General features: G+C 39.1%; 1 protein-coding gene across 2 annotated transcripts in view; it reads right to left on the bottom strand.

Moving 5' to 3' along the window:
• The window catches only part of LOC133615912 (protein kinase C-binding protein NELL1-like), a 547,026-nt gene that overhangs the window by 10,684 nt on the left and 513,801 nt on the right, over positions 1–22,541 (bottom strand). Inside the window, exons 17-18 of one of the 2 annotated variants that reach the window (XM_061974797.1) lie at positions 10,643–10,836; positions 2,268–2,598 (exon numbers count right to left, since the gene is read on the bottom strand). In XM_061974797.1, coding sequence (XP_061830781.1) covers positions 2,566–2,598; positions 10,643–10,836 — 227 coding nt within the window. In that variant the 3' untranslated portion in view covers positions 2,268–2,565. Of the gene's footprint in view, positions 1–2,267; positions 2,599–10,642; positions 10,837–22,541 lie in introns of those variants that run through there. The other variant, XM_061974796.1, reaches the window with a different exon arrangement.

Below are 22,541 nucleotides of genomic sequence, written 5' to 3' on the forward strand. Positions count from 1 at the left end.
ACAAAACAGACAGACCGAGTGTGGCGAAAGGCAGGAATAAATAACTCTCTGATTAATGCCCGGAAGCAGGTGAGCGTCCTGAACACGAATCAGAGGCAGGTGAAAATAATCAGTACCCATGGCAACCAGGGTGCTGAAACAGAACTAAGGGAGTCTTAAACTAAAAAAAAAAACATGATCCAGGCAACGGATCATTCCCAGTGTGAATGAGCCACGTGTACGTTAGCAAACCTCACTCACCAAAAGCACGGGCTTTTAGCTCGGTGGTCAGCACACTCGCCTCTAATGCGGACAACTAGGGGTCGTGTGCCCATGCGGAACGGGCACCTGGGTTACACCTAGCCATTCATTTTCTTCTCGTCCTCCAGTGATCATTTTGGAGTCACAGGACAGATAAATGGGTGATACAAAATTGGTTACACTTGGCGCTTTTCTACTTTCAAGATACTTGAAGCGCTTTGACACTATTTCTACTGTCCCACACACATTCACACACTGATGGCGGGAGCTGCCAAGCCAGGCCCTAACCACGACCCGTCAGGAGCAAGCAAGGACACAAAAGCCCGAGCTATTGTGGTTACTCAGAATCAGAATCAGAATCAGAATCAGAATAGTTTTTGAGTAATGCTGCCAAAATTCAAAGTTTTTCTTGTGAAATTGTGGCCTTTTTCTTGTGAAATTCCGACTAATTTTTCACAACAAGCTTTTTTCATATTTGCATAGTATGTATATATTATTAATGTTGTAAATACAAATCTTTATATGTCTAGAATGGGTGGTCCTAAAGAGGTAGGCATTTTTCGGAGGTCTCAAGAAGGTAAGAAAATACAAGAATGTGTGTGTGTGTGTATATATATATATATATATATATATATATATATATATATATATATATATATATATATATATATATATATATATATACATATATATATATATATGTATATATATATATATATATATATATATATACATATATATATATATATATATATATATATATATATATATATATATATATATATATATATATCAATCAATCAATCAATCTTTATTTATATAGCCCTAAATCACAAGTGTCTCAAAGGGCTGCACAAGCCACAACGACATCCTCGGTACAAAGCCCACATACGGGCAAGGAAAAACTCATCCCAGTGGGACGTCGATGTGAATGACTATGAGAAACCTTGGAGAGGACCGCATATGTGGGTAACCCCCCCCCTCTGGGGGAGACCGAAAGCAATGGATGTCGAGTGGGTCTGACATAATATTGTGAGAGTCCAGTCCATAGTGGATCCAACATAATAGTAAGAGTCCAGTCCATAGTTGGGCCAGCAGGACACCATCCCGAGCGGAGACGGGTCAGCAGCGCAGAGATGTTCCCAGCCGATGCACAGGCGAGCGGTCCACCCCGGGTCCCGACTCTGGACAGCCAGCACTTCATCCATGGCCACCGGACCTGTGCCCCCCCCCCCCCCCCCCCCCCCTCAAGGAAAAGGGGAGCAGAGGAGAAAAGAAAAGAAACGGCAGAATATACGGAAAACCATTGCATCTAATAGATAATGTCTCATTTGCACCCCTGGTGATGAAATCTATCAAAATGAGGGTGGTCCCAAAAAGGAGGGATTTTTCAAATAGACTGTGTGTCGGTTTTAAAAGTGCTCCCCCTCTGGCCAACATATGAAATAACAAGTGTGTGTAAAAATTTGAAGTGCTCCCCCTCTGGCCAACATATGAAATAACAAGTATGTGTAAGAAATTGAAGTGTGGCCCCTTTGGCCAAAATTAATAAAACAAATAAAAAACATATGTATATAGAGACATACTGTAATAACTTGAAGTAAATAATGAAGATTAAAATACAATTACAAAAAATTTTAATTTAAAAAAAAAAAAATTAACTAAAAGCAGTCTTTTTCTCACCATGTGTCGACTTTTTTCGTATAAAATTGGGAATAATTTCTCTAATTCTTTCTGCAATATTTTATCATACAATTATGAATTTTTAATGTAAAATTATTACTTTTTAATGCAAAATGGTGACATTTGTCATATAAAATGTTGACTTTGATCACAATAGTGCCAATTTTTTTGTGGTTGTCGTAAAATAGTGACTTTTTTTGAGGGAAATTATGACTTTTGCCATAATTTTGCCAAGTAATGTTCTGATTATTATTATAATATCGGCAAAACTGCAAAGTTGTCTTATGAAATTGTGACTTTTCTCAAGTAAAATTATGACTCTTCAGAATCAGAATCAGAATAGTTTTTTATTGCCATTGTTTGAGAACGGGTTCACAAACTAGGAATTTTTCTTGGTGCAATCGTGCAACATAAAACACATAACACAGATTTTGTAATAACAAGAGCGCTAACTGAGCTATCAGATCTTGTTATAGACTTAGAAAATAATTCAAAGGAGCTACTGTTAGGAGTTATTGTTCATGTGCCTGATGGCCGAGGGGAAAAAAACTGTTCAGGTGGCGGGGGGTGTGGGTCTGGATGGACCGTAGTCTCCTGCCTGAGGAGATAGGGGAGAATAGTTTGTGTCCAGGGTGAGAAGAGTCAGCTGTGATCCGACCCACACGCCTCCTGGTCCTGGAGGAGAACAGGTCCTCATGTTATATCATGTATAATTATCTTATAGGATTGGAAGTAGCATGTGTTTGTATTTGGCCACGTAATCTTTTAAAAGTATTTTTCTACGAAGGTCAAAATGCAAAGGTCCATCACCGGCACTGTAGAGATTGGGAATCCCACAAGAATGTAGGTGTCAGGTTTGGGAGGAAAATTAAAGACATTAGCAACACCTGGTAGAAGGTCCACAGATAGGGAACGAGGATAGAGGTCGGGGGTAACCCGAATTAAACTAATCACAGGAATAATGGCAAAGAAAGATAGACAGGCCAGACTGTCCGGCATCAAGATTAGACCCACAAGGAGAGGGGGTAGCAAAATTAAGAGATTTGGCACACTTCTTCTCCTAGAGCTGCAGCTCTAGTCCGAGGCTCGCTGAAACAAATAAAGCTTTTTGTTCGACGATTCCTCTTGCGTCTCCTTGGCTCGTCACCCGTCACACGACCCTCAAATATACAACACTATCAACCCGGTAACCCAATTAAGGTTGTTGAGTAGTGAGGTTTACCAACATACACTGGCTGGCCTCTGTTACACTAACAAAACAGTCTCTTTAAAGGGGAACATTATCACAATTTCAGAAGGGTTGAAACCATAAAAAATCAGTTCCCAGTGGCTTATTTTATTTTTCAAAGTTTTTTTCAAAATTTTACCCATCATGCAATATCCCTAAAAAAAGCTTCAAAGTGCCTGATTTTAACCATCGTTATATACACCCGTCCATTTTCCTGTGACGTCACACAGTGATGCCAATACAAACAAACATGGCGCATAGAACAGCAAGGTTTAGCGACATTAGCTCGGATTCAGACTCGGATTTCAGCGGCTTAAGCGATTCAACAGATTACGCATGTATTGAAATGGATGGTTGTAGTGTGGAGGCAGGTAGCGAAAACGAAATTGAAGAAGAAACTGAAGCTATTGAGCCATATCGGTTTGAACCGTATGCAAGCGAAACCGACGAAAACGACACGACAGCCAGCGACACGGGAGAAAGCGAGGACGAATTCGGCGATCGCCTTCTAACCAACGATTGGTATGTGTTTGTTTGGCATTAAAGGAAACTAACAACTATGAACTAGGTTTACAGCAAATACATTTGGCAACAACATGCACTTTGAGAGTGCAGACAGCCCATTTCAGGCGCGCTAAGAACATATATTTTTCCACGATTTCAGCACTCAGGTTAACCATACCTAAATAGACACAAAATACTGCCCGAATGTACTCGAATGATTGAAAAAAATAAATGTTTTTAAGCTAAATTATTGGTAAACACAGTTTATGTATAATAATTTACGTAAAACCGCGAGTAATGAATAAAGTTTTCATCAATTAATATATTCTGTAGACATACCCTCATCCGCTCTCTTTTCCTGAAAGCTGATCTGTCCAGTTTTGGAGTTGATGTCAGCAGGCCATGGAAGCTAGGGTCGATATTCTTCTCTTGATCATCTTCGGTGGCATAAGGGACGGTGTGAGCCAAGACATCCAGGGGGTTTAGCTCGCTCGTCTGCGGGAACAAACTGCCGCCATTGCTTGCCGTGCTACCGAGGTCCTTTGTCCCTGAATAGCTCACACACTCCGGCAGATTCAATGGGGGTCTGGCGGCAGATTTCTTTGACTTTATCGTTGGAAATGCATCTGCTTTGAGTGTCGCAGGATATCCACACATTCTTGCCATCTCTGTCGTAGCATAGCTTTCGTCGGTAAAGTGTGCGGAACAAACGACTGACCATTTCGACGGCTTTCCCCACACCCTCGTATTTCGAACAAATTTCGACCAATTTCTTGCCACTTTCGCATCTTTGGGCCACTGGTGCAACTTGAATCCGTCCCTGTTCGTGTTGTTACACCCTCCGACAACACACCGACGAAAGTGAGAAAATGGCGGATTGCTTCCCGACATCGCTCCGAGAGTGAATAATAGAAAGGCGTTTAATTCGCCAAAATTCACCCATTTAGAGTTCGGAAATCGGTTAAAAAAATATATGGTCTTTTTTCAGCACCATCAAGGTATATATTGACGCTTACATGGGTCTGGTGATAATGTTCCCCTTTAAAGACTTGTATATTTATTTTTAGCCCTTTTAATAAAAAATACATGCTTCGTAGCCAATTAGGCCAAGCCCTTGAAGGTACAAACGATCTGTGAGAAACGCTGCAATCACTTGGTCTATGTATCAGGCATAACGAGAACACAAACACCAACCCAAAGCATTTAAAAATACATGCTTCAGATGGCTAAAGAAAGACACTTTTGCACATTTCCACATTGATACTTTGCAAAGTCTTAAAGTGAATAATAGTATAGAGATGCAGCACCTTGGCTGGAATACAAAGTGAAATGCAGATGTATTGACAGAATTTCCGGACATCATCAATCCGCCGTGTCCTCGCCCCTCCCACTCCGGGCTCCCGAGAACTTAATGGTTCATTTTACACAAAACAGCAGAGCACTCTCTGTCTGGCTCAGTGTAGTGGGGATATAAAAATGGTTACAAGAAAAGGCTGTTAGAGAATGTATGAGGGGCCGTAAAACCACTCTGCATACCATCAAAAAGGTAACGAAGAGACAATGTTTTATCTACGCATATTGTCCTGCTCCAGTAACCACGGGGCCAATTCTTATGGCCTTGGTCTTTATGGTTATGGTCTCGGGCCTGCTGGGGGAATTGCTGCCAATTGTGGTGTGCTCCCATTGCTAGGAAGATAAGGCAGGCATGCCAGTACTGTGTTGGGGTTTTCTAGTACAACATCATTCTGAACATAATTGCTGTGGATGACATCTTCTCTCTTTCTGTAGGTTGTTTAACTTTTCTATTGGGGTGGTTTTGGGGTAGCTCTATAGAGATCTACACAGGTTATAAGATGCCTTTTCTTTGAATGAACTGTGTTTTATCTGACATCACATGGACAAAGATAAGACCTTCTGGGGGAAATTCCTGTGGTCAGATGAAACAAAAATTGAGCTGTCTGGCCACAATACCCAGCAAAATTTTTGGAGGACAATAGTTGAGGCCTTTAATCCCAGGAAGACCATTCCTACCGTCAAGCATGGTGGTAGTACATACTTGCCAACCCTCCCGAATTTTCCGGGAGACTCCCGAAATTCAGCGCCTATCCCAAAAACCTCCCGGGACAAATATTCTCCCGAAAATCTCCCGATTTTCAGCCGGAGCTGGAGGCCACGCCCCCTCCAGCTCCATGCGGACCTGAGTGAGGACAGCCTTTTTTCACGACGGGAGGACAACTGGGTGACAAGAAATAAATCATCCAGACTAGAGATAAATTGTATTATTATGTTTATCTTACCTACAAATAAATATATTTATTAATTTTAAAAAAACAAAAACTAAATACATTTTTACTATATTTTGCTAAAAACATCAAAATTAATTGTATTTTTTCTGACTCCTTATTACATCCAGGCATTAGAATTATACATTAAAATAAACATATTTGAAATAATTCATTTTAAATTATCAAAATAATTCATTTAAAATGACCATATTTAATTATTAAAATAATTGCCTGTTTATCAACAACTTTAGCATTTTATTCATTATATTTTGAAGCTCTCAGAAGCCAAGTTATGTTATATTCCTTAATATTTATTTATGCAAGTTTGAAGTATCAATTATCTAAACACAGTTTTGTTTGCACATTTTCAGGATGTAGATATATATATGTATATATATATATATATATATATATATATATATATATATATATATATATATACATAGATATATATATGCATGAAATACTTGACTTGGTGAATTCTAGCTGTCAATATACTCCTCCCCTCTTAACCACGCCCTCAACCACGCCCTGCCCCACCCCCCGACCACGCCCCCACCCCCCACCTCCCGAAATCGGAGGTCTCAAGGTTGGCAAGTATGTGGTAGTAGTATTATGCTCTGGGCCTGTTTTGCTGCCAATGGAACTGGTGCTTTACAGAGAGTAAATGGGACAATGAAAAAGGAGGATTACCTCCAAATTCTTCAGGACAACCTAAAATCATCAGCCCGTAGGTTGGGTCTTGGGCGCAGTTGGGTGTTCCAACAGGACGATGACCCCAAACACACGTCAAAAGTGGTAAAGGAATGGCTAGAATTAAGGTTTTAGAATGGCCTTCTCAAAGTCCGTGTGGACAATGCTGGAGAAACAAGTCCATGTCAGAAAACCAACAAATTTAGCTGAACTGCACCAATTTTGTCAACAGGAGTGGTCAAAAATTCAATCAGAAGCTTGCCAGAAGCTTGTGGATGGCAACCAAAAGTGCCTTATTGCAGTGAAACTTGCCAAGGGACATGTAAACAAATATTAACATTGCTGTATGTATACTTTTGACCCAGCAGATTTGGTCACATTTTGAGTCGACCCATAATAAATTCATAAAAGAATCAAACTTCATGAATGTTTTTTGTGACCAACAAGTATGTGCTCCAAAAAAAATATAAAGTTGTAGAAATTATTGGAAACTCAAGACAGCCATGACATGTAAACTTTTGACCACGACTGTATATCAGTCCCTCCAGAATTTCGGATGTTGTTGTGGTTTGTGAAGCCCTTTGAGGCTCTTGTAATTTAGACTATACAAATGAATTGTGACTGATTGATGTTGCAACGTCCGTACCGCATACTTGCCAACCTTGAGACCTCCGATTTCGGGAGGTGGGGGGCGTGGTCGGGGTGGTCGGGGGCGTGGTTGGGGGCGTGGCTAAGAGGGGAGGAGTATATTTACAGCTAGAATTCACCAAGTCAAGTATTTCATATATATATATATATATATATATATATATATATATATATATATATATGTATATATATATATATATATATATATATATATATATATATATATATATATATATATATATATACAGTATATATATATATATATATATATAAAACAACATGCCGCCATAGACGGAAACACCTCCTAGGTAACACATGAGCCAATCACCACGCCCCTAGGCCAGCCTGTACCCACCCACTCTGTGCCCTATATAAACCATGGTATGCGAATGCTCCCATTAAAATCTCCTGATGATTGAGGGTACCCCCCCTCATGAAACAGGCCTGTAGAGATGAAATAGTCTTGTGATTTTTTCCCCACACATACATATATATACATATATATATATATATATATATATATATATATATATATATATACATATATACTGTATATATATATATATATATATATATATATATATATGTATATATATATATACATACATATATATATATATATATAGTAAAATAAATATATATATATATATAGTAAAATAAATATATATATATATATATATATATATATATATATATATATATATATATATATAGTAAAATAAATATATATATATATATATATATATATATACATGATAAAATAAATATGTATATATATATATATATATATATATATAGTAAAATAAATATATATATATATATATATATATACATGATAAAATAAATATATATATATATAGCTAGAATTCACTGAAAGTGAAGTATTTTCTTATATATATATATGTGTATATATGTGTATATATATATATATATATATATATATATATATATATATATATATATATATATATATCTATATATCAAGAGGGACAGATACAGCGCACAGTGCATGAGGATCACATGTTACCATGGCGAGAAAACATGGTGAGACTGGAATGTAATAGAGTGATGTATGTTTGTCTGTTGCCATCTCCTGGTGAATGTTGGCTATAGCATACTGGGGTTACTTTTTGGTTGGCCAACGATTTACGTGGTGTTGCGCACCTGACGTCAAGTGTGTGAGTCTGTTCTGAAGTCTACAGTAAAGAGACATACTTCATCCCCTCGCCTGTTTATTGCCTCCAACTCAATATATTACAACAACATTGCTCCATGCGGACCCTCCAGGTCCTCATGGAGCTGGAGGGGGCGTGGCCTCCAGGTCCGCCTGCATTTCGGGAGATTTTCGGGAGAAAATGTGTCCCGGGAGGTTTTCGGGAGAGGCACTGAATTTCGGGAGTCTCCCGGAAAATCCGGGAGGGTTGGCAAGTATGCCGTACCGTAGCTCCTCCGGTTCTAAAACGTAATTTCCCCCCCCCCCACTGACTGTTTTCTGCTCCTTTGTCCAGCATTTACTTCAACATCCGGTCTGTTTTGGTGTCGAATTGTGACGTTTGTCTGATAAACACAACCTTAATTGGATGCTTATTTGATTTACAAACCCCAAAACCAGTGAAGTTGGCACGTTGTGTAAATGGTAAATAAAAACAGAATACAATGATTTGCTAATCCTTTTCAACTTATATTCAATTGAATAGACTGCAAAGACAAGATACTTAACATTCAAACTGTTTTTAGCAAATATTAGTTAATTTGGAGTTTGATGCCTGCAACATGTTTAAAAAAAGCTGGCAAAAGTGGCAAAAAAGATGAATGCAACATCCCATAGGTGAACAGGCTAATTGGGAACAGGTGGGTGCCATGATTGGGTATAAAAGCAGCTTCCATGAAATGCTCAGTCATTCACAAACAAGGATGGGGCGAGCGTCACCACTTTGTCAACAAAGAGAACAACATTTCTCAACAAGCTATTGCAAGGAATTTAGAGATTTCACCATCTATGGTACGTAATATCATCAAAATGTTCAGAGAATCTGGAGAAACCACGGCACCTAACATTGAATGCCCGTGAACATGGATCCCTCAGGCGGTACTGCATAAAAAACTGACATCAGTGTGTAAAGGATATTACCACATGGTCTCAGGAACACTTCAGAAAACCACTGTCAGTAAGTACAGTTTGTCGCTACATCTGTAAGTGCAAGTTAAAACTCTATTATGCAAAGCGAAAGACATTTATCAACAACACCCAGAAACGCCGCCGTTTGTAAAATATATCACCACATGGTATGGGTAACTTACACATCTGGGAAGGCACCATTAATGCTGAAAGGTACATACAGGTTTTGGAGCAACATATGTTGCCATCCAAGCAACGTTATCATGGACGCCCCTGCTTATTTCAGCAGGACAATGCCAAGCCACGTGTTACAACAGCGTGGCTTCATATTAAAAGAGTTTGGGTACTAGACTGGCCTGCCTGTAGTCCAGACCTGTCTCATATTGAAAATGTGTGGCGCATTATGAAGCCTAAAATAACACAATGGAGACCCCCAGACTGTTGAACAACTTAAGCTGTACATCAAGCAAGAATGGGAAAGAATTCCACCTGAAAAGCTTCAAAAATTGGTCTCCTCAATTCCCAAACGTTTACAGAGTGTTGTTAAAAGGAAAGGCCATGTAACACAGTGGTAAAAATGGCCCTGTGCCAACTTTTTTGCAATGTTTTGCTGCCATTAAATTCTAAGTTCATGATTATTTGCTAACAAAAAATTATGTTTCTCAGTTCGAACATTAAATATCTTGTCTTTACAGTCTATTCAATTGAATATAAGTTTGCAAATCATTGTACCGGTATACTGTTTTTATTTCCGATTTACACAACGTCCCAACTTCACTGGTTTTGAGTTTTGTATACCCACATACCAAAAAGGCCTAGGTCGCATTGCAATTGTACGGTTCACGTTAAAAAAGAAAGATACATACCACGTATGGTCAAAAATATCAGAATTGACTTGTAGTGTAAACATAAACATCGTGTTGCAGACGCACCCTGCATTAAAACTAGGTACATATCTGTGAATATGTACAGTATCTATGAACACCATCGTAATAGACTGCTCTTAATCCAAACAAGACATGACAGCAGAGGTTGATCATATTAGGTTTAGTTCTGGTGTTACCTTTAAAATTGGGGATTTCATTTACAACAACGTGCTCAACTGTCAACTTTTTACATATATATATATTTTTTTTACTATAAATGTGTAATCTCATCTCCTCAATGTCACTCCGGATCCAGGTGTCACAAGTCTGTGTGTCACAAGGCAATGACAGAAATAAAGACATGGGGACTTGGTACCTTGCAGGAGCAGATGGTGCACAGGTCAAAGCTGGCTTTCCAGTCTTCTCTGTTCCTTCTGACCCCTTCCTCCTGTGGACAGTCTCCAGTGCATCCTGGACCTGATGTGCACACACAGTCGTAGCCTCCTGGTAGGTTCACACACACGCTGTCATTCCAGCAGCTGTGCGTCTGCAAACTGCACTCGTCCACATCTGGAAAGCAGATAAAACAAAAACAGACAGTACAAAATATGTCCAAAAGATGTGCAGTATAGTGTTGTCCCGATAGCAAAATGTATTTCGATGCTTTTCGATACTTTTCTAAATAAGGGCACCACAAAAAAATTGGCTTTATTTGAACAAAACATCTTATCTATGTTTCTTATTGCAAGTTTGTCCTTGAATAAAATAGTGAACATACAAGACAACTTGTCTTTTAGTAGTAAGTAAACAAACAAAGGCTCCTAATTTAGCTGCTGACATATGCAGTAACATATTGTGTCATTTTCCATTCTATTATTTTGTCAAAATTATTAAGGACAAGTGGTAGGAAATTAATTATTAATCTACTTGTTCATTGACTGTTAATATCTGCTTACTTTCTCTTTTAACATGTTCTATCTACACTTCTGTTAAAATGTAATAATCACAAATTCTTCTGTTGTTTGGATGCTTTGCATTAGTTTTCGATGATACCACAAATTTGGGTATCAATCCGATACCAAGTTGTTACAGGATCATACATTGGTTATATTCAAAGTCTTCATGAGTCCAGGGACATATTTCCAGAGTTTATAAATATAATACACATTTTTAAAATATATCAATGTAATTATAGTAGTATCGACTAGATACGCTTCTGTACTTGGTATCATTACAGTGGATGTTAGGTGTTGATCCACAAATGGTGTTTGTTTACATTGTGTTACATTACATTGCATGTTTAGATATTCCTCGTCCTGCAGGGATGATACTTGTAAGAAACTCACTTTATTTGTCGCCATGGAGGCGAGGATTAGTGATTTCGAAGTAGCAACAATACTACAGACTAGTGTGGAGAATGCATATATTTTTTAAGAGTTCTTTCTTTTTTTCATAGTCATGTTTAAAGCAGCTAATATTTTCCCATGTGTACACTTTGTGAGCAAACTCTCGTGTTTTACATTGAAGGCGTTGGAATGTGTATTGGGAGTATGATGTACTCCCTTTTTACCTTATCTGTATTAGAACAATGAGGCTGTATTCCTTTATGAGCGGGAGGGAGTTGTTTTCTCACTCAATAAGTTGTCTCTTCCCGTTTGATGCTGCTATTAACACACTTTAAGACTGGTCTCCTAAAGCTTTAGTAAAACTTGATAATATTCCTATTCTGTCTTGTTGGTCCTTCTTATTCAACATATATGTCATCCGAAAGAACTTGGCATTAACCAGTGACTTTTATTTCCTGAGAGGAAGACTGGTCTAACACAACATTAGCTAGCCATGTCTTAAAGCACCTCTTCCTGAGGGCGTTTCAGTGTTATAACTTCACCTTTATCTTTAGTTTTTAAGCCAAAATGCATCAGTGTATGTGTACCTAATGAATTGGACAATGAGTGTATTCTGCCGTTTTGTCTGCTGGCAACACTCAACTAATAAACCATATTTGTTTTTCCCAAACCTAAACTGACACCCTGCTCCCCAAAAAATGAAGTTAACGCCATTTGCCGTTTAAATGAATGCTCCGGTTTGCCTGTTGGTTGCCACGATAATGTTCAAACTAGAAAACTCACAGAAATGTTGATGGGCCTGCTGTCTGTGCCCTAGACCTGTGGCCGGGGGTCCCAGGAAACCGCCGTACTTTTAAGATGTTGCCGAGTGTCTGAATCCGAGAGTTTTAGGCGTAACAGTACAAAATGAGCTACACAGCTAGCCTATAACGTTAGCATGGGCACATTAAAATGCTAAAATGTAGCATGTGTAAAAACGTTAGCATGATAACAGTTAGCATGTTTCACATACCAAGTAATATGACTCAAAGGTGTATGGCTGCGTAATTAGAGAAGTGAAGTGAATTATATTTATATGGCGCTTTTTCTCTAGTGACTCAAAGCGCTTTACATAGTGAAACCCAATATCTAAGTTACATTCAAACCAGTGTGGGTGGCACTGGGAGCAGGTGGCTAAAGTGTCTTGCCCAAGGACACAACGGCAGTAACTAAGATGGCGGATGCGGGGATCGAACCTGCAACCCTCAAGTTGCTGGCACGGCTGCTCTACCAACCGAGCTATACCGCCCCAGAGAAACAAGTTTAAAATTAGATGAAAAACTTAGCATGATTAAGTTAGCTTGCCAGCATGCTATCGTTTGCATGCTAACAGGAAACAAATGTCACATAACAATTTATAACTTTGGTGTAAACGGTTGCAAAAGTAGCGCAAAAAGTTAGCATGCTAATGTTAGCATGTTAGCAAGCTAAGGCACGCCGATTGCCATCCAGCCAAAACCAAAAATTGGTCGTCAAAATTTTTTAGCCATGGTTAAAAGTAGACAAGGGTATGAACAAAATGAGACGTTAAGCACCGAGCTACGTGAAAGAATGGCTGAGCTACAAGAGGAGGTAATCTCGTCTTTTTGGCGTTTGTCTCAGATTAGTCGTCCAATTAAAAAATGAGTGCACCCATTCAATTGGCACATTTTTTTGGCTTATTCGTGAATAGCGTTGCCATGGTAACACGAAATGTTCCCAATTTAAAGTACCGCCGTAAGCGGAAGTGAGACCTTTCCGACAGTATAACATATGTGGGGGTTCGTTGGCCGCTTCGTCTCGTATTAAGCGTAAGAGAAACGTGCGGAACAAGAATAATAAAGTTTGAAGTATGGGCAATAATAATAATATGGGCTGCTTGCATTGCAGCAGGCCCATAACAAGTAAACATAAGCAAAATCCCGGTAAGTTCTATTCAGGTGTACTGGAGAGGAGGCTACGCCGGATAGTCGAACCTCAGATTCAGGAGGAACAGTGTGGTTTTCGTCCTGGTCGTGGAACTGTGGACCAGGTCTATACTCTCAGCAGGGTCCTAGAGGGAGCATGGGAGTTTGCCCAACCAGTCTACATGTGCTTTGTGGACTTGGAAAAAGGCATTTGACCGTGTCCCTCGGGAAGTCCTGTGGAGAGTGCTCAGAGAGTATGGAGTATCGGACTGTCTGATTTTGGCGGTCCGCTCCCTGTACGATCAGTGTCAGAGCTTGGTCCGCATTGCCGGCAGTAAGTCGGACACGTTTCCAGTGAGGGTTGGACTACGCCAAGGCTGCCCTTTGTCACCGATTCTATTCATAACTTTTATGGACAGAATTTCTAGGCGCAGTCAAGGCGTTGAGGGGATCCGGTTTGGTGGCAGCAGGATTAGGTCTCTGTTTTTGCAAATTATGTGGTCCTGATGGCTTCATTTGGCCAAGATCTTCAGTTCTCACTGGATCGGTTTGCAGCCGAGTGTGAAGCAACTGGGATGAGAATCAGCACCTCCAAGTAAGATTCCATTGTTCTCGCCCGGAAAAGGGTGGAGTCCCATCTACGGGTTGGGGAGGAGACCCTGCCCCAAGTGGAAGAGTTCAAGTACCTCGGAGTCTTGTTCACGAGTGAGGGAAGAGTGGATCGTGAGATCGACAGGCGGATCGGTGCGGCGTCTTCAGTAATGCGGACGCTGTATCGATCCGTTGTGGCGAAGAAGGAGCTGAGCCGGAAGGCAAAGCTCTCAATTTACCTACGTTCCCATCCTCACCTACAGTCATGAGCTTTGGGTTATGACCGAAAGGACAAGATCACGGGTACAAGCGGCCAAAATTAGTTTCCTCCGCCGGGTGGCGGGGCTCTCCCTTAGAGATAGGGTGAGAAGCTCTGCCATCCGGGGGGAGCTCAAAGTAAAGCCGCTGCTCCTCCACATCGAGAGGAGCCAGATGAGGTGGTTCAGGCATCTGGTCAGGATGCCACCCGAACGCCTCTCTAGGGCACGTCCGATCGGTAGGAGGCCACGGGGAAGACCCAGGACACGTTAGGTAGACTATGTCTCCCGGCTGGCCTGGGAACGCCTCGGGATCCCCCGGGAAGAGCTGGACGAAGTGGCTGAGGAGAGGAAAGTCTGAGCTTCCCTGCTTAGGCTGCTGCCCCCGCGACCCGACCTCAGATAAGCGGAAGAAGATGGATGGATGGATGGATAAGCAAAATGCCACACAACTGAAATGGTTCTTCACACAGATAGTTGCATTTGCCTACATGGGGATGACATGACTCCTGGCTCATGTTGGGGCCAAACTCGCCACAACAATACACACACTAATTGTTTGCAGAATCAAGTTTGCAGGAGAAGTTGCCAGAGGACAGCAGCTCAGCGGGTCCTCCGACAGACTATTTACATACACCACATAAAATCCCCATTAGCCGTTAGGACATGCACCTCTGCTGGTGAAGGATTAATGCTCGTCATGCTACATTCACCACATTCCGCCGGAAGCTGCCGCGTGCGGATGACACACGCTCGGATTTGTTAGCTGTGAAAGAAAGAATCAAACACAAAAGCCATTTGGAGAATGCAGCTGAGCACAACCGACCTAATGGGAAACCTCAAATTCCGAAATGAATGCAGCAATATATTACAAAATGGAAATGCCAATTCAGACACACACGTGTGCCGTGTGCACATAATACAAATCTAGTGTGGGGAATTAAAAAGTATCATGAATTTTTTTTTTTTTTGTCGTATTATTATTTCTGCCACAAGTTTCCATCTAAAAAGCACATGCATTGTTATGCAGGGAGACACTGGGTTTTCCAATGTATTCTCCTCGTCTTTGTGCAAAACCATTCTATTAAAGCCACACACCTTCCCCTGAAGCATTAGGCATAATAAAAGTAGTTTGAGATGCAGCCCATGTAGCTCTCAGTCAAGCAAGGACCTCAGTTTGCAGCTTCCACACTCAACCCCCTGAGTACACAGTGCAACACAACGCTCTTTAACAGCAAACCTTTGGACTGGGGGGCCACATTGGGATCAAAACATTTGGCCAGAGTGCATGCAAAGTAAGTATATTATATACTGTATATATATGTAAATATATATATATATATATATATATATATATATATATATATATATATATATATATATATATATATATATATCACATATATATACATATATATATATATATATATATATATATACATATATATATATATATATATATATATATATACATATATTTATATATATATACATATATATATATATATATATATATATATATATATTTATTTATATATATATATACATATATTTATATATATATATATATATATACATATATATATATATATATACATATATTTATATATATATATATATATATATACATATATTTATTTATATACATATATTTATTTATATATATATATATATATATATATATATATACATATATTTATATATATATATATATATATATATATATATATATATATATATATATATATATATATATATATATATATATATATATATATATACAGTATATATATAGCCTATACATATATGTGTACATATTATAATAATATAATGGACATATAATTAATTAATGATTATTAGAATTAAATATTAAGAGCAGGGGTGTCAAATTCATCTTAGATCGGGGGGGCCACATGGAGAAAAATCTACTCCCAAGTGGGCCGGACTGGCACGATAACCTAAAAATAAAGACACCTTTTCAGATAGTTTTCTTTGTTTAAAAATAGAACAAGCACATTCTGAAAATGTACAAATCATAATGTTGTTGTTGTTGTTGTTTTGTTTTTTTACACTTACATGTTGCGGTTAGTAGTATTCTATCTTTATTTGTCGTTATTTAAATTCTCTGAATAAATGATGTGATAATGTTCGTCAGATCAACTCATTGGTGTTCATTTTCAATCCATCAAGATAAAAAAATAATATCAAAATCAAATTACAGGATGTTATTTATGTAGTTTGTTAATTTTCCTCGACTTGTGCACTAACATCATGTGGTATATATATATTTTTAAATATGTAGCATCATCTACAAATAACTATTGCAGCAGTTTCTTTCATTCAAAAATTTCGGCTCATTTTTATACTTAGCAAACTCATCCCGTTGGCCGGATGAAACCTGTTCGCGAGCCTGCCCTGAGCATGTGAAAGTTCAAATCCTACCTTGTTTACCTTCCTGACGACCTCCTTAAAGCTTTGTAATCAATCAAAAATATCAAGCACTAAAAAAGCACCAAACACGGATAAGTGTGGAGCTTTTCCCATCATGCTTTGCAGTGGATTCAAATGGGTGTATTTTTGATATTTTTATAGTGTTAGGCTGTTTTATATAATATACACAAAGTTCAGTGAACAGGTTGTGTTGATTTTTTTTTTTTTTGCGCCATAACTAGGGGAGGTTATTTGGATTGGGTCATACAAGTACATGCTGTGCTTGTAAACCGCCAGATATTTTAAATTGATATGTCAACAGCCTGTCCGGCCAGATTTCTCTTGCTTGTTGAACTTGTGCCGTCTCGCGGGCCAAATTGAAGGTCCTGTCAGGCTGCAATTAGCTCGCGGGCTGTAGTTTGGATGCCCCTGCTCTATGACATCATGCAATAGTACACGCAAATGAATTAACACTAACATTCTTCATGTTTGTTGATGAATCCCAAAGTCAGTCAGTTTAAGCGTGTGCACAAATCTAAAAAATGGGTTTTAAAAAATATGGTGCAACGTGGTAGAAGCTACAACATGCATGTGGTGCACTGTGTGCCGGGTAGCCGTAGTTCGCCACCTGGTTTTGAGTATCTCACCAAAGGGTCAAAGAAGATTTTCTTCAACTCTCTGTATTTTCACAACGGTTCAATTCAGACATGATATCTTTATTTAATGACAAATTACCTCAAAAATAGCATATTGCGAAACAAAACCCCATATAATATGTCTTACCTTATACACACACCATAATAATACTCGTATGTTGAAGCACAGTACAATCCATCAAGCGGTGCGGCTTCGTAGCTTACCAAAGTCGTGCTAAAACATTTTGATAGATTTTTGAGCGCCGTGTTTAATGTTCTAATAATAATAATAATAATAAATAATATATTTTATTTGTAAAATGTCATGTCTGTATTATCATGTTTTGTTTTAAGTCATGTTTTGTTTAGTTTCTGTCTTTTCACTCCCTTGTCTGGTCACCATAGCAACCATTAGTTTTCACCTGTCACGTCATGCACCTGTTTCACGTTTTGACTCACACACACCTGTCACCAATCATCTCACTGTTATTTAAGCATACCTTGTTCATCACTCGTCCTGCCTGCATTTGTCGTCATGTCACTCCGGTTTATGTCTCGTTTTGACAAAGTAAGTTTCCATGTCCATGCCCTAGTTTTTGTTAATTAGTAGCTTCATATGTTTTAGGCACACTTGCCTTTTTTTTGGTTGTATCTTTGTGTTTTGTGGTAGTGACTGTTTAATGTCAATAAATCCAAGCCTACCTTCACGCTGTCGTCCGGAGCCGTCTATTTTGCGTTGGAAGAACAACCCCGCAGCTAGCTGCGACCCCCACGTGACATAAAAGCACTATACATTGAACAAACAGTCTCAAAGTGCTACAGGGCATTTAAAAAAATAAATAAACAAAGCTAGAACAACAAATAGCTGCCCCCAACGAGTAAAATAAATAACAAAATTAAATAAAAACTAGAACAGCCTAATAGCTAGAACTAGCACACATAAATCTATCAAAAGGCTTTTTAAAAAAAAAGGATTTTGAAGCCTTTTTTAAAAGCATCCACAGTCTGTGGTGCCCTCAGGTGGTCAGGGAGAGCGTTCCACAGACTGGGAGCGGCGGAGCAGAAAGCCCAGTCTCCCATGGTTCGGAGTTTTGTTGTGTGGAGGATTTGGGGCTGAGCAGTTCTTTGAGGTAGAGGGGGGGCATTTCCATGGAGGCACTGGTGAGTTAGTTGGGAGACTTTGTATTCCATCCTGAGTGGAACAGGAAGCCAGTGAAGGGACTTGAGAACCGGTGTGATGTAGTCGTATTTCCGCACTCTATTTGTTCTATATTCTCAATGGAACATTTCAAGTTTTGGTGTTGTTTACTTGAGTCATATTGCAGTCTACATGTATCTCTTATGTGTTTTTCACCATGCACCAAATAAAATAGATTCGAGGTCGGTAAGCACAACCAGAATTATTCCGTACATTAGGCGTTTTGAGAAAATGAAAGGATTTTAAGTGCGCCTTATAGTCCGAAAAATACCATACATTAATAGCTCACCTATCTTTTATTTTTGTCAAAGTAACTCCCATATGGAATGGAACGTTATCGTCAGTGCACTTAAAAGCACATTAAAATTGATTTTTTTTCAGTTTGAGACCAGGAAAAAAAAAAGTTGATATGTAACGATATGAAAATCAAATTTATTCACGGTTATTGTGACCGAAAATATCATGCTCATTATCGTTATTGTTCATGAAAAAGTACTTAGATACACACCGAAATGTTTGACCAAGTTTAAAAAAAACTATATAATCAATCGACACACTGTTAGAAAGCCCACAATGTTGCATGTTTTGTGTTTCATCACATCATGCCTCATTGATAGTGTTCTGGCAGGCATCCTACTGTGTTCAGCGGTCCTTGAACGCACCGTAAAACCAGCTCTAAGTATTGAACGATCACTCTGTGTTAAGGGAACACAGCTTGTAGGCTCGATGTGCACGACCCAATAGTTAATTTGTTAAGACAGCAATGTGTTTAGAGAGGTTTAGATTGGGGTATGTCGTTTCTTAATAGCATGTTAACATTTAGGCTAGACCCAGTTAGTGAGTTTATCAAAGTGCGGTTATTGATCTTGGTTTTTCAATCATTTTGATTTAAAACAACCATAGTTTTACCGCGGTTATCATCTCCAAGGCTCAATTTTTTAGGTCCCATTCCTTTTAATCATTACATGCTGCCTCTCAGTTTCCACAGTTAAAGATACACAGTTGTACATTGATGTCTTTAACTGCATTTTAGACATCAAGTCATGGATGGCAGTTCATTTTTTATAGCTCAACCAGGACAAAGCAGAGGTCAGAGAGGCCAGAGGAAGAAAACTTTTGCAAAATTAAAACATTGTATAAAACGCAATCTATAAAAGATATGGGCATGATTTTTGACTCCGAGCTGACTTTTAGCCCACGTGTGAGACATATTACAAAAATATTTTTTCATCATCTTAAAGGCCTACTGAAACCCACTACTACCGACCACACAGTCTGATAGTTTATACATCAATGATGAAATCTTAACTTTGCAACACATGCCAATATAGCTTACTAAAGTGCAATTTTAAATTTCGCACAAAATATCCTGCTGAAAACGTCTTGGTATGATGACGTCTGCGCGTGACGTCACGGATTGTAGAGGACATTTTGGGACAGCATGGTGGCCAGCTATTAAGTCGTCGGTTTTCATCGCAAAATTCCACAGTATTCTGGACATCTGTGTTGGTGAATCTTTTGCAATTTGTTCAATGAACAATGGAGATAGCAAAGAAGAAAGCTGTAGGTGGGAAGCGGCGTATTGCAGCAGGTGTAACGCACCCCCGCCGTAGAATGCACCCCCTGACTGTTGTGCTGGATAACACAGCCGGTGTTTCATTGTTTACATTCCCGGAAGATGACAGTCAAGCTTTACCATTGGCCTGTGGAGAACTGGGACAACAGAGACTCTTACCAGGAGGACTTTGAGTTGGATGCGCAGACGCGGTACTGTGAGTACGCATGCAGCTACGGCTTCCAAACATTTGATCGTTTGCCCGTACGTGCGTGCCGCTATGTGCATGTCACGTACGTAACTTTGGGGAAATATATGTGCTGTATGAACTTTGGGGAGGTGAACGGTACTTTGGGCTGTGGGATTGAGTGTGTTGTGCAGGTGTTTGAGTTGTATTGGCGGGTTATATGGACGGGAGGGGGAAGGTGTTTGTTATGCGGGATTAATTTGTGGCATATTAAATATAAGCCTGGTTGTGTTGTGGCTAATAGAGTATATATATATGTCTTGTGTTTATTTACTGTTTTAGTCATTCCCAGCTGAATATCAGGTCCCACCCGCCTCTCACAGCATCTTCCCTATCTGAATCGCTCCCACTGCCCTCTAGTCCTTCACTCTCACTTTCCTCATCCACAAATCTTTCATCCTCGCTCAATCTAATGGGGAAATCGTCGCTTTCTCGGTCCGAATCGCTCTCGCTGCTGGTGGCCATGATTGTAAACAATGTGCAGATGTGAGGAGCTCCACAACCTGTGACGTCATGCTACTCGTCTGCTACTTCCGGTACAGGCAAGGTTTTTTTTTATCAGCGACCAAAAGTTGCGAACTTTATCATCGATGTTCTCTACTAAATCCTTTCAGCAAAAATATGGCAATATCGCAAAATGATCAAGTATGACACATAGATTGGACCTGCTATCCCCGTTTAAATAAAAAAATCGCATTTCTGTAGGTCTTTAAGAACATGGCCAGAGTCCGCCCGTTTCTCTCTCAGACCAAAACTAAGATGCTAATGCATGCCTTTATTTCCTGTCCTCTAGACTATTGTAATGCCCTGATCTCTGCACTGCAAAAAGTTAGTGTTCAAAAACAAGAAAAAAAAATACAAAAAATTAGGGGTATTTTATTTGAACTAAGCAAAATTATCTGACAATAGAACAAGAAAATGTGGCTTGTCAAGACTTTCCAAAACAAGTAAAATTAAAGCTGCAAGCAGCGATGGACGGGACCAAATTTGACAGCACATAAAATCCAAACCGGAGCAGTAATTAAAACTCTTTGGTCAACTTTTAATCAGAAGGGTTCGATCTCTCCCCTGTGCTAGTTTGAAGCCAACACAACAAACGTGCTCAGAGGAGATAATGTTTGAAAAAAGGTGACCGGTTTTTACAAAACTTTTGTTTTGAAGGGGGAATTGCAAACTTCCTGTTGATTTTTGCTGGGGGTTGTCAATATATGAAATGGAGGTCTAAGTGAGACCTACATAGAGGTTTTTGTTTCATGTCTCTAAGACATTCCTACTGGAAGTTACAGGCAGTTTTGTCTGAGTTTTCTTCCTAGGAGCAGTTGTGTCTGTGTTTTCTTCCTAGGGGGCGCTAGAGCGCACTTTTAAATTTTGGGGTTGGCTTTTTTATTAGATCGCAGTTTTTGCCAGTCCTGATGTGTGTGTCCAGTTTAGTGAGTTTTGAAGCATGTTAAGGGGGTCAAATTATAGCTCAAAGAGGCAAAAGTGACTGTTTTTACAAAACTTCTGTTTTGAAGGGGGAATTGCCAACTTCCTGTTGATTTTTGCTGAAGGATGTCAATGTATGAAATCTAGGTCTAAGTCAGACCTACATAGAAGGTTTTTTTTCATGTCTCTACGACATTCCTACTGGAAGTTACAAGCAGTTTTGTCTGTGTTTTTTCCTAGGGAGCGCGAGAGCGCAATTCTGAGTTTTGGGGTTTGGTTTTTTATTAGATGGCAATTTTCGCCAGTCCTGATGTGTGTGTCGAATATGGTGAGTTTTGAAGCATGTTGAGGGGGTCAAATTACAGCTCAAAGAGGCGGCGGAATAATAATAATAAAACCTTACAATTACACCTCAATGAACCCAAAAATACCTTAAAATAAGTATATTCTCACTAATAACAACTGTAATACTATATGAGTACGTATTTTCTATTATTTCATTGAAAATGAAACAGTAAAGTCCATTTGGCTGTCATCTGTTTTAAAATGAGACACAATTGTGTCAAAGTCATGATTTTTTTTTTCATGCTTGAAATAAGAAATTATTACTTTAAAAAAGTAGTTTTATACTTGTGAGTGTCGATGACACAGCTTTGCAACAGTTGA

The sequence above is a fragment of the Nerophis lumbriciformis genome, linkage group LG15 (assembly GCF_033978685.3).
Source record: "Nerophis lumbriciformis linkage group LG15, RoL_Nlum_v2.1, whole genome shotgun sequence".
NCBI classification, from domain to species: domain Eukaryota; kingdom Metazoa; phylum Chordata; class Actinopteri; order Syngnathiformes; family Syngnathidae; genus Nerophis; species Nerophis lumbriciformis.